Consider the following 13681-nt stretch of genomic DNA (forward strand, 5'->3'; position numbering starts at 1 on the left):
GTTGCTGAAGACAGATGAGAGGAGCAGTACGGGAGATAAGGGGGGGGGGCTCACTAAAGGCAGATGAGGGGAGCAGTAAAGAGGGAGGTTCCTTTATGAGAAGGATGTGCAAGTGAACACACCCAAACACCCCTCCTGTGCTCAAACTTTAACAAATGTATAACTACAGTATGTAATACAAATATCACTTACTTACTGCCCTGCACTATTTTTTCTGTAACCACCATCCATATTATTTTGTTCCTTTTCTAACATAAATGTAAGTCAAGAAATTGTAAAAAAAAATAAAAAAAATTACCTCCTTGTAGTTGTACATAGCCAAATCAGAAATTGCATGGGAATCTGGCACTCTAAGTCTGGAAAACTCAGGAATACAGATTTCTAGAAAAATGATCATCAAGCAGTGGGTGAGAGGACAATAAAATCAAGACATGTACACAACCAACTGTTAAAATGACTGCTTGCCCTTCACAGTTTATAGAATGTTTCAGGTCTTCATTATTAAATTTGGTGAGAGGACAATGCAAACCATTGTACCATTTCACACACACACTGACGGATGGATTTATCCTATAGTGCCATCTAACCTGGCTGTTACACATTATATATATATATAATATATAATATATAATGTGTTATATATATATATATATAGTTTGATTCACCAACCATGACTATTTGGGCCTCATTTGAGAACTTACTTGAAAATATACAGTATATTATATATTTTTATATTTATTTTATTCAGGGAATCTCCTATGCTTCCTGATTAAAGTGTTACCAGACATACACGTGTTCATTACTTGCGAAAACACCATACATGCTACTAAATATGCTTAATTTACAATAAAATAAACCCAAAATATATGAATCTATTAATCAATTATTTTAGTTCAGTGTCGGGAATATTAAGAAATAAAGTGCAATTTTTCATTACTGTTGCCGTCTTTGAGTCACTCATGTTTGAGTTGTTCACCTACAAATAGCCAATAAAGCCTGGAGGTGATGGAACCTAGTTTGGGTTATCTGGGGTCTTTTTTTCTAATGCTGGCTTTCGGAGTTTATATTGTGTTTTAAAAGGCCCTGACACAACAAATATTTAGGAAATTACTTTAGAGGAATTTCTAATCTTTTGTCGGGGTGTGGAGCTATTTTTTGCAGAAAATTATAAAATACATAGCCACGAAGACAAAACAAATCCTCACCATAACCCTAACCTTACCACCACACTACCTTACCCCAGTAGTCAACTAACCATAGCACTAACCTATCTTAGGCCCAAACAATCAATACATAAAAGTTCTTGTTGTCTCCATAAGAAACGCTCTTTATCTGGCAGATTAGAAGGCGATTTAACATCTATGGTCACTGCTGACTGAGGCATGTCAGGCTGAAACAATTAGTAGGTTAGTAAATCTACTAACTTACACTTTCGTTCCGTAGACAAGTCTGGGAAACGGGGGCGCATGTTTCTTTTTTTATTCCAGATTAGATCTTAAATAGCTTAGTCTGTGATAACTGTCCAAATGGCAGTTATTATTGGCCAAAGCCAATAATAACTGCCATTTTATAGGTACTGAATATACTCGAGTATAAGCTGCCCCGAGTATAAGCCGAGGCACCTAATTTTACCACAAAAAACTGGGAAAACGTATTGACTCGAGTAGAAGCCTAGGGTGTCCATCGGCATGCCTCACTGTGCCTCACTTTGCCTTACTGTGTCCATGTGCATGCTTCACTGTGCCCATGCCTCACTGTGCTCATGACTAGACTGACATTTAATGTGGGAGTCTATGGAAGGGGTGCCCCAGCTATGAAAAAATTAATAAAATAAAAATCGGTTCCCCCCCCCCAGCTGTAGGTCCCCCAAACATTGCACACTTGTAGAGGAGAAATGGGACTACATGTGTGCCAAGTTCTGGGTCCAGGGGACCTACGACCGGCCGGTACCGGGTCCCCAAAGTCACCGGAGAAATTACTGTTTAACATGGGAGTCTATGGAAGGGGTGCCCGGCTTTGAAAAATCTTTTCACACTTGTAGAGGAAGAGGAAAAGTGGGGCTACATGTGTGCCAAGTTTGGGGTCCAGAGGACCTACGGCTGGCCGGTACCAGGTCCCCAAAGTCCGGGAAATCAGGCGCAAAAAAGGTGACTAGTATAAGCCGAGGGGGGCATTTTTTAGCACACAAAAAATGTGCAGATGAACTCGGCTTATACTCGAGTATATATGGTACATTAAGCTTCTTAAAAAAAATAAAAACTATTATCACTTACCAAAATCATTGTTGTACTGCTCCATTAGCTCAGAAAATACAAGGCAATCTTCGAAGCCCTATAAAAAAAAAACACAACTATTGGATGCAGACAGTGCCAAGTATCGCCATTTAACTTTTTTTTTTTTTTTTAACAAAAAACATGTCATACTTGCCTGTTCTGTGCAAGGATTTTGTACAGAGCGGTCCTGATCCTCCCTTTCTGGGGTCCCCCCGGCAGCTCTCCTGGCTCCCCCTCTTAGGCTAGTGCCCCCGATTTCCATGGGGTCACCTGTGCGGGCGTGCTGCCGGGTCCTGCTTCTGTTGACACGTGTCAGTGGTTTTGATTGACAGTAGTGGGAGCCAATGGCTCCTGTTGCTATTAATCTATCCAATGAGGACCCAAGACAGAGGCGGCAGCGATCAAGTTCAGGTAAGAAAAAGGTGGGCTCTGGGGGCAGCTGCAGCACAGAAGGTTTTTTACCTTTACATTTAAGGACCGCCTGCACATATACGTCGGCAGAATGGCACGGCTGGGCACATCCACGTACAGGTACGTCCTGTACTAGTACCCAGCCGTGGGTCGCGTCGCTCTCCCGCGACCCGGTCCGAAGCCCTGTGACTGGGACCGCGGGACTCGATCGCTGCTGGAGTCCCGCGATCGGTCCCCGGAGCTGAAGAACGGGGAGAGCCGTATGTAAACAAGGCTTCCCTGTTCTTCACTGTGGCAGCAGCATCGATCGTGTCATCCCCTTTTATAGGGGGACACAATCGATGACGTCACACCTACAGCCACACCCCCCTACAGTTGTAAACACACTTCAGGTCACACACAACCCCATCAGCGCCCCCTGTGGTTAACTCCCAAACTGCAATTGTCATTTTCACAATAAACAATGCATTTCAAATGCATTTTTTGCTGTGAAAATGACAATGGTCCCAAAAATGTGTCAAAATTGTCCGAAGTGTCCGCCATAATGTCGCAGTCAAGGAAAAAAAAAAAACGCTGATCGCCGCCATTACTAGTAAAAAAATAATTAATAATAATGCAATAAAAACTATCCCCCATTTTGTAAATGCTATAAATTTTGCGCAAACCAACCGATAAACGCTTATTGCGATTTTTTTACCAAAAATAGGTAGAAGAATACGTATCGGCCTAAACTGAGGAAAAAATTATTATAGCAAAAAGTAAAAAATATTGCATTTTTTTCAAAATTGTCGCTCTATTTTTGTTTATAGCGCAAAAAATAAAAACAGCAGAGGTGATCAAATACCACCAAAAGAAAGCTCTATTTGTGGGAAAGAAAAGGACGCCAATTTTGTTTGGGAGCCACATCGCACGACCGCGCAATTGTCATTTAAAGCGACGCAGTGCCGAATCGCAAAAAGGGGCAAGGTCCTTTAGTTGCATTTTGGTCCGGGTCTTAAGTGGTTAAGCTGTGTGGACTGTCAATGTTGGACTAGTAAACAGTTATATTAAAATATAACAAATACATATTAGGAATAATTACTTGAATTTTAAAAAATGTAACTCACAGCATTCATTCCTTGCCCATAGAATGGCACCACTGCATGGGCTGCATCTCCCATTAGAACACATTTATTATCCAAGCAAAAGGAGGAACACTTTACTGAGATCAAAGCTTGGGGTGGCAGCAGGAAAAAATCTTTTTTCAGTTTATCCCTTAGAAAAGATAATGAAAAAGATAGAAAAGATAATGTCAGAAAATAAAGCATTAAAATTGACTACTACACGGCACTAAAAGAAAAACTCCACTTTTGATAAAAATAAGAACAAATATAAGTGCCACAGAAGCCACCTTGTAACCGTTTCTAATGGTTTTGTTGTGTAGCAAAATTTATAAACTTAGATTTCCATGTCATTATACAGGATGGTCAAAGGCCCCTTTCACAGTGGGCAGATTCTGCTCTTATCAGCAGGGGTTCAGCTCACAGATCCCTGTTGATTGGAGCAGAGCGGGCAGATGACACATCCGTTTTCTGTTCAGTTTCTGCAGAGGATACACAGACAGAGCCCACTCTGCTGTGTGAGCAGCCAGGAATTAACTGACTTTGCTGTCCGTTTACACCTAACTATCTCCAATTCATTCAGCCTAAGTGGAAGAGGACTGAGTTTTCTTCCAACTTTTATTTAGTTGGACTCGGAGATAGAAGGGCATAAACTGGACACAGGTCAGTTTACGAGATTAAATTGATTGCAATGCCCTGGGGTGGCAATCAAACACCCCAAGTACAAATGTGTCACATCCTAGTTAGCTGAGAAAATTGTGTTATAGCAACAATGGACTTTGTATGTACGTATAAAATGAGTAACAGAATTTTAATAGTTCACATGAATACCATACATATATGACACACAATAAATAAAACGAATAGGAGGACACGTTGGTTATCCTAACGGAAATACCAAATATAGTACTTCCTGTGGGGCAATACTGATAACAGAAAATACAAGCCCATACTGAGATACGAGTATTCCTATTGGGTTAAAAGATACGCTCAACATGTTTCGCGACTTGGGATATTGCTTCTTCAGGAGCTTCAATATTTCTTGTTAGAAGAACAAACTTCAATTAGAATATGAATATGATATATTCCCTATGCCTGTCCATAGGGAAGAAAAGACATTCTGACCATGTCCGCCTGAAAAATTGACAGGTGGAACTGATGAGCAAGCTCATGTAAAAGGGGCTTAAAGCCTTGTACAAACGATCAGATTATTGGAAAAATGTTCATCATTTTTTTTGTTGGATGCTAGTCTCAAATCAAAACTGAAGAGGGTACTCACCATCAGAAAATTTTCGGACTACAGAAGTGACGTAATGTGTTGAATTGTTTTGTATGTGTTCTTTCATTTCTGAGCATGCCTAGTCTTGCTCTTATGTTTTGTTTTTTTTAGTTAAAAAAAAACAAACATACTAATGAAAAGAAGAAGATGAAAATTGGTAATCGGCTGTCAAAAGCAACATACCAACAAGAAAAATCGACAGACCGTTTATCGAACGAAATGTAACTTCAAATTTTCTGACCGTGTATACGGGCCTTAAAGCTCGAAACAGAAAAAAAAAAGTACAAGTGTGCTAAAAGGTTTGCCAAAATATATCCAATGTAAATAGTTCATCTGACAAAAAGCTGCAAAGTTTCCTTTCTTGACTTATCTTCATGACAGTATAAACTTAGGTAATCCGCCCCCCACCACAATGTACAGTACATGATGCCATTGTGTAGTTGGAAATATCTATTAAATAAATGTGTGTGTACCTCAGAAAAGATATATTTGCCCAACATAATAAGGGCCATAACCTGTCCACATCAATGGCCCATGTTTTTTAAAGCCCATACTACTTTGTGGTGATGCTGACATTTACAATGTAAAATCTTTGCAATCGTTGCCCTACCTGTCTGGTCTAGTATTGGAGGTCTATGAGAAATTGCAGCAACTTTACAGAGGAAAATACTATACAAAAACACAAAGACAAATGTATCAGTGAAATAAATACTTTGCAAAGATATATTCATTTAAATATTTACTCTCCAATTAAGTCCACAGAGTCTGGAAAAAAGGTCTTGAAGAAGTGCAGCACTTGTTCCTCTGTGCGGAGTTCTTCAAAGTCTTCATATGGCATGAAAAGTGTACAAGTAAATGTTTTATCCTGAAAATTTAACAATAAAAAAAAAAAAAAAAAAAAAGAAGATTGTAAAATGAAAATAGAAAAGTCTATCTCTACTAAGCGGTGTATGTGCATGTAGTAAACTCAAGCAGAGTTAATTAAACCAGATAGGATGCCCTCAAGCAAAGATGCGTTTTTTTTTTTTTTTTTTAAAACAGAGTCTCCATGTATTACACATTTGTGAAAAATATTCTTAAAAAGGAGAAAATGCAGATTGGCAAAGTAAAAAAAGATCTGAAAACTGTGATTGTAGGGAAAGCAAATTAATATATTTACATAGTTTGTAAGGCTGAATAATGGCACCAGTCCTTACAGTTTAGTGAGTGTGTATATATATATATATATATATATATATATATATACTTGTACATTTGTATGTTTAGGTTACTACCATTTCCCCTATCCCTGTATATTGCATTTGCAAAAGGTCTTTGAAAAGATCAAAACTCCTCGCTGACACCCCCAACTGTGGAAGGGAGTTCCACATCCTTACTGCTTATAGAGTCAAGAACCCTTTGCGCAGTTTGAGATTAAACTGCTTCACGTGCGGCTTCAATGAGTGGCCAAGTGTCTTCTGAAGTGACCTGAAACTGAATAGTTTTCTCCCTATGCTAGAAGGACCATTTCAATTTTTCTATATTGCAATCATATCTCCATTTAAGAGTCTCTTCTCCAAGGAGAAGAAGTTTAATGTTTGTAGTGGTTCCTTATAACTAAGGTCTTCCAGTCCACTTCTTAGCTTTGTTGCCCTTCTTTGAACTCCTCCTTCCTGAGGACTGGTGACTAGAACATATTAGGTATGGGCCACTGAATTTGCTGCACTCTTAAGCATCTTTTAACATGCTCTGGGGCCCATTTACAACATACATCTGTTAAAGTGGTTGTAAACCTCAAGACATGAAATATGAACAAAACATATCCCTCTATAGTGTGTACAGTACTTGTCTCAGTTAAGAACTCCAATAGATAGATTTACTAAAACTGGAACACTTAGTCTGGTGCAGCTTTACATGGTCAGCTTGTTCATTCAAGCTTTGGCAATACAACCTGGAAGCTGATTGATTTCTATGCAGAGCTGCGCCAGATTTTGCACTCTCCAGATTTAGTAAATAAATGTTTTTTTATTTTCTCTGCTATCAGCATGAATCACTTTCACCAAATGAAAAAAAGGTGACAGGGGAGCTATCTCCAGCTCAATCTCCATGCCACTAGAGGGCCCCATCAGGGTTGCCAGCCTCAGTAAAACCAGGGACAGTATGTATAAATATGTGTTTTAAAAAAAAATCCCAAGATTATAGCTGCCCCGTATGTGTATTCTGTGTGTGTGTGTATACTGTGTGGCCCCATAATCTCCTATTGCCCGGGGGCCCCATAATCTCCTATTGCCCGGGGCCCCATGAGTTGTCAGTCCGCCCCTGCCACCCCCTTTTTATGACAGCTCAGACAAGCTCTATAAATTCTGGACTTTGAATGGATGTGGAGAAGAGAAGACCTCAGATAAACAGGTACAACTTGTGTAGAAATAGATGTTTCATCTCTGTGTATCACCTTAGGCTAGTAATTTCTCTGGGTATATGCAAGAGTTTACAACTACTTAAATGCATGTTAAGCTGCACGTTAGCATACGATGCATTAAAGCAGTCCATTTATTTGAATAGACTGTCTAACTCTCCACAGAAGATCATATATTGAGCCTGTAGCATTTTTCCCAGCGCAGCTCACAGCAATGCATAGTAGTGCTCGCTATACAGGTGTGTTGGGAAGGTGTGTTGCTGTACCTTACAGACTGAATCCTCTCCATCACACCAACATGCGTTACCATGTCCTACTGTATAGTACTGGTGTGAATAGGCACCAAGTGTGCTGTAAACTACATTTTGTAACCTACATTTTGTCAGTCAATGGACACACAAAGCTGGCTCAGGAGTGAGCACACCCCAGTGTCCCCAGAGCAAGCAGCTTACTATGGGGGCATTCAGCAGGGGGCGGGAACGCCAGTGCTGGACCCCAGAAGAGGAGGATTCGGATGCTCTGTGCAAAACTATTGCATAAAGCAGGTAAGTTTAAATTACTTGTTATTTTTAAAAATGCCTTTAGAATCGCTTTAAGGCCAGGTGCACTGTCAGTGCCCAAAAAACATTTAGGCAACAGTACTTTGGGAAGGGGGCCCCTATTGAAGCATTAACCAGTGCTGAAAGGTATGTCGGCTGGCATCATAGCAGGTAGACTGCTCGCTATTTATTATTATTTTTTTTATATAAAAAAAAAAAGAAAACACACACACACACCAATTAAATGACAATTCATGTATTTGAAACTGAACTTCAGCACCATGGAATGCAATTGCTGGCAAACGAATGAAAGGAATCCTGTTATTTACCAAATTTTGGCCAAACATTTCTACCAAAATCTCATAAAACTAGAACTAACCTGTGAGTGAATGTTAGTAGAAATGTATAGGCAAATCCCATTGAATCTTTGGACGAATAATTTCGAAATAATTTTCACCCCCAAGACTACACACTGATTTTTTTTTTTTTTTTTTTTTTCAGATTCATAAAGTCCTAATAAATAATGATGTAAAAAAAACAAACAAAAAAAAAAAAAGACAAAAAAAATAAAAAACACACACATGCAGAATCTACTGAGATACAATTTCTGTAAGGGAAGCATTCCCAGTGTGCATGGAGTGAAATGTAAGAATTTCCACAAAGGAAGAAAATGTAAGTCTTGTATCCATAGACCAGTTATATGGTTATTGTTGCAGTGTAAAATAAAATCAAGCGTCTCACTATGTGAAAATAAAGCACTACAATCAGACATTGCTTTATTTAGGACCCGTCAATCTTACTCAAAGCACACCAGTCCAAACATTTAGCATTGTGACCTAAGGGTTCATGCGATTTTTAATGCCATTACTGTAACCATTCGTGAGACTTTCCCCTCCGTCCCTGTGTGGTAGCCAAGGCAGAACGTGTGCAAAAGCTCTCCAACAGGGACACAGATAATAAAATAAAAAAATCATTATTAACCACTTCAGCCCCGGACCATTTTGCTGGTCAATGACTAGGCCACTTTTTGCGATTCGGCACTGCGTCGCTTTAACTGACAATTGCGCCGTCGTGCGACGTGGCTCCCAAACAAAACTGGTGTCCTTTTTTTCCCACAAATAAAGCTTTCTTTTGGTGGTATTTGATCACCTCTGCCGTTTTTATTTTTTGTGCTGTAAACAAAAATAGATCGACGATTTAAAAAAAAAATGAATATTTTTAACTTTTTGCTTTAATAAATATCCCCCAAAAATATATATAAATTTTTTTTTTCCTCAGTTTAGGCCGATACGTATTCAACATATTTTTTGTAAAAAAAAACAAAAAAAAAACGCAATAAGCGTTTATTGATTGGTTTGCGCAAAAGTTATAGCATCTACAAAATAGGAGATAGTTTTATGGGATTTTCATTAATATTTTTTTTTTTACTAGAAATGGCGGCGATCAGCGATTTTTATCGTACTGCGACCTTATGGCGGACACTTGACACATTTTGGGACCATTGTAATTTTTCTAGTGATCAGTGCTATAAAAATGCTTTGATTACTGTAAAAATGTCACTGGCAGGGAAGGGGTTAACACTAGGGGGCTAGGAAGGGGTAAACTATGTTCCCTACGTGTGTTCTAACTGAAGGGGGGTGGGACTGACTAGGGGAAATGACAGATCGCTGTTCATACATGCATTTGAGCCAGGGTCCCAGGACATGTGCATTATCATGCACGTAAAAGTAGCAATGCTGCCCTGAACAAGTGAACTGGTAACTTATTTTCACTTGTTTGAGTTACACCTGGGTGCTTGCCATCTTACACCTATTGCTATACATTTTGTGTTTTCCCACTGTACGGGACCGTTGGTCCTGGGACCCCTACTTTATTATCGTGATACGCCCTCTTGGGTAACCAGGTCTGTCTCAGGATTGTTCTTCCTGCGAGCTTCTAATTCGTTGGTCGCTTTGGATTTTGCTGGGAAACTCGGACGCTGTGCCCGTAGATCGTCTCCTGACGAATCGATAAATAAGATCGCAAAACTAGTCAAGACACCAGACTGTCTGTCTCATGGCGCCTTTGGTTCACCCGAACCCCCTCCTTCTTTCTGAAGGGATTGCACTTCTGTTGACCTGATCGCCGTATATGTATTGTATTTTAAATGTGTTGTATGATTTTTAATCCCCTTTTTTATGTGTATTATGTGAATAAACTTTTCTAAAATTACTCATCTATATCACTCTGGTTGAGTATAATCACTTTACCTAGTACCGATATAGTCCTCCCCGCCCACTTTCTGTCTGCTGGTGTTTTTGGGAATTCCCTGAACCCTGCAATTATTCTCTGAATATTAGGATGATGGTACACCCCTAACCCTTTTGTATTTTCTTAAACGTGAGAGGTTAAATCTTATTGTATGAACAGACAATCAGTAATTTCTCCCCCTGACAGGATCGGGAGCTGTGTGCTTACACACACAGCTCCCGATTCTGGCTCTGCAACGAGCGATCGCGGGTGCCCGGCGTGCGGCACCAGGGGCGAGCAGGGGGCGTGCGCCCCTAGTGGCTGAAATGCGAAATCACGTAATATTACGTGATTTTGCGCAGCCGAGCCGACCTGCCGCCGTAAAACTGCGGCGGCTGGTCGGCAAGCAGTTATAGTGCTGTTTGTGCCGATATTGGGGACATCCCCTTACTTCCTGCTTGGTCACTAATCTCATTATAAGCACATGCAGCAATGAAAACATGGCTAATATTGTAATGACAAGCAATATTCAAAACCAAAATAAGTTTTGCCTGGAGCTGGGCTTTGAGGAAATCTGATTAACATCTTGTATACAAGAAAAAATGGATTTACATACCAAATTAGGAAGTGCAATCATCATAAATGTATTTCTTGGCCATATGTGCAAGTAGTTAGGCTCTATAGCAAACTTAGAAAAACAGAAAAGAAAAGGGAAACAATTAGAGACAGTAAGGACCTTACTCAACTGTGATCCTGAGAAGCATTCAATGTGGAGCACTTAAGTGTCACTAAACCCAAATCATAAAAAACAGTCAGCAAATGCTGTATTACATGCTGCCCATACTCACTATGAGATTTTTTTCTGTATTCTGCAAAAAACCTGGTTGATCCTGCTGTTCTCGATCTTCACCTTCTGGTAATGTCCCCAATTCAACTAGGGATTTTGCAGCTGTGGTGGCAACCCTGCACATGCTCAGTTTTCAGTGAGTTTCTATACTGAGCATTTCCTACCCATCACATCTGAGCAGGCCATGCGACTATAGAGCCACACATATGGGCATGTACACAGTGGTAAATGACAGTCCACTCCCTCTATCCCTCCTCCATGCCCACTAATCAGCTAAACACAATGGGGGCGGGATATTACATGTAGATTGATGAAGGCTTCACCCCCCTGTTATACTAAGACAGAGGCTGGAAGTGTGTGATACAGCCTGTGACTGGCAGAAATCTGCCCACACCATATTGCCAAAAAAAATATTAAAGGTTTGATTTTAAATATTAAATTATATTTGTATGACAATTAAAAACTGTTTGATATTAATTTACTTTTACTCTATATTCCAAAAACCTTTTTTATAAATGTTTATTATTTCAAACATGTGACCAGCAGCAGAGGACTAGAAGCACCTCCTGCTTAGGTGTCCATGCAGAAAGGCTGTGGAAGAACTGGGTCATGTAACAGCAGTATACCAATTAGAAAAAAGGTTTGTTATTGTGGTTTATCAATTTCTTTATTAAAAATAGATGCATGGCAACCATTCCACATACAAAAATAGAAGGGACAAGATTAAACCATCAATTAAGAGATATACCAGGTTTATTGCATTTCTATATTTCTCAGTTTAGTACTTAAAGACTATCCTGCATCTACAAAGAAGCTAGCCCCATCCAATCCCTGGCAAAATCCTACCCTCTCTAACATTGCTAGCAGTCTGCAACTTGGATTGTACAGTAGATTTGGTTTATAGAATAACAAAGTCCCCACGCTGTTGCTACATACCATACAAAAAATTGAGCTTTTACTGTTATATAAAAAATGTTGTTTTTTCCCTACACTTTGCACTCATTTCTACATGTTGCTCAGAGTGGATCACTTTTCAGAGTGCATGTGATGGGTGGTGATGAGGCAATATGTTACATACGCACTACCAAATTGATCTCCTGAAAAACGGTGCCACCTTCGCAAAATCACGTTGAATGAATTGAATTTGGTGGGCATTACATTACTGCCCACCAAAATGTAAAAGGGGGATCATTTTGCTGCAAAGCATTATGGCCATAGTATGTGTACACCCCTGTCTGCTGCCTTTGCTACTTCCAGGACCCCTAAACTGCAAGCATAAGCCAAGCCTTAGAGCAAATCTGGTTTTCTGATGTCTTCGAGATGACTCGTAACTGGGTCAACTTTTAGTATTGGTATTTATAGAAATGAGCAAATATCATGGGTGTGCACAGCCTTTGGCATTAGGGTGTGCACCCCAAAGCTCAAACACACTCTACTGATCACTCACGATGTTCATTCAGAAAGGGAAGGGGCCAGTAAATGGCATATTTACTGGCCCCTTCCCCCACTCATCCTAAAACATCCACAGCAAAAAACGGTGGGAGAGGGGGGAGCCGGCAGTGCTGTGGAGGGAAAGAGAGGGAGCCAGGTCAGTAGGGGGAATCTGTTCTGCACAGGGTGATTAGGGTGTGCCTGGGCACACCTGGCACACCCTGTGTGCACGCCTATGATTGTACACAGTACACACTATAAATATTGCAAATTCACGATCCATGAAGCTTTTGGGTGTACAGGCACAATTTACATTATTTTGGAACAAAGAATTCTAAGATAAAACAACAATTACCATAAAAAGTATACCAAGTGTTTTTTGCACACTTACCTCTCCATTTTTTGGTACAATGGTCAATTCTTTATAACCATGAGGAATATATACATGACTGTAATTGAAACGTGTCCTTTTCATAAATTGCTTTCGTACAACAGAGAACGCACCATCACATCCGACAACCAAATCTGCATTTGTATGTAAGGTATTCTCAAGATCCCTGAAAATACAATCAAAATGTATATTAACCCTTTCGGTAGAATGTTTTATTGAATTACACATATAGAATCACATTGTGCAATGTACTGTAAGTTCTATTTTTCAAAAAAAAAAAGTACTCATATCATATATTCTAATGCACTATAGTTTTCCTTTAGGCCCCTTTCACACTGGGGCGTTTTTTGAGCGTTATTCGAGCGAAGCCTCATCTGCAATCCCAATGTGCTGGTAAAGCACTGCCAAGACCCTAACGTTTTAGGGCGTTTTTGCAGTGACTCAGTGTGAAAGGGTAAGGCGTTTTTACAGCGCTTTCAATTCATTTCAATGGAGAGGGGCGTTTTTGGAGCGTTTTTTTCAGAACCCAAAAGCTTCTCCAAAGATGCTGCTTGCAGGACTCAGTGTGAAAGGGTCCATTGAGATGCATGGAGAGCGTTTTAATTAACGATAAAACGCTGTAAAAACCCTTCAGTGTGAAAGGGGTATTAAGGACCAGAAAACAACCTAGTAAATGTTATTTGCCTACATTTTTACATTGATATGCAAAAAGGCAACAAACTCTTGTTCCATTACACATTATCAAGTTTGTTCATATCTTATGGTGCTAATGGCCAACTCCATATC

General features: G+C 39.8%; 1 protein-coding gene across 1 annotated transcript in view; it reads right to left on the minus strand.

Annotated features, from left to right (window-relative positions):
- The window catches only part of KMO (kynurenine 3-monooxygenase), an 83767-nt gene that overhangs the window by 11775 nt on the left and 58311 nt on the right, over positions 1 to 13681 (minus strand). The window contains exons 7-12 of the mRNA XM_040350650.1: positions 12896 to 13061; positions 10843 to 10914; positions 5807 to 5928; positions 3791 to 3938; positions 2274 to 2331; positions 299 to 381 (exon numbers count right to left, since the gene is read on the minus strand). Of these exons, the coding sequence (XP_040206584.1) occupies positions 299 to 381; positions 2274 to 2331; positions 3791 to 3938; positions 5807 to 5928; positions 10843 to 10914; positions 12896 to 13061 (649 nt within the window). The remainder of the gene's footprint in view (positions 1 to 298; positions 382 to 2273; positions 2332 to 3790; positions 3939 to 5806; positions 5929 to 10842; positions 10915 to 12895; positions 13062 to 13681) is intronic.

This window comes from Rana temporaria, chromosome 4 (assembly GCF_905171775.1).
Source record: "Rana temporaria chromosome 4, aRanTem1.1, whole genome shotgun sequence".
Classification (NCBI taxonomy): domain Eukaryota; kingdom Metazoa; phylum Chordata; class Amphibia; order Anura; family Ranidae; genus Rana; species Rana temporaria.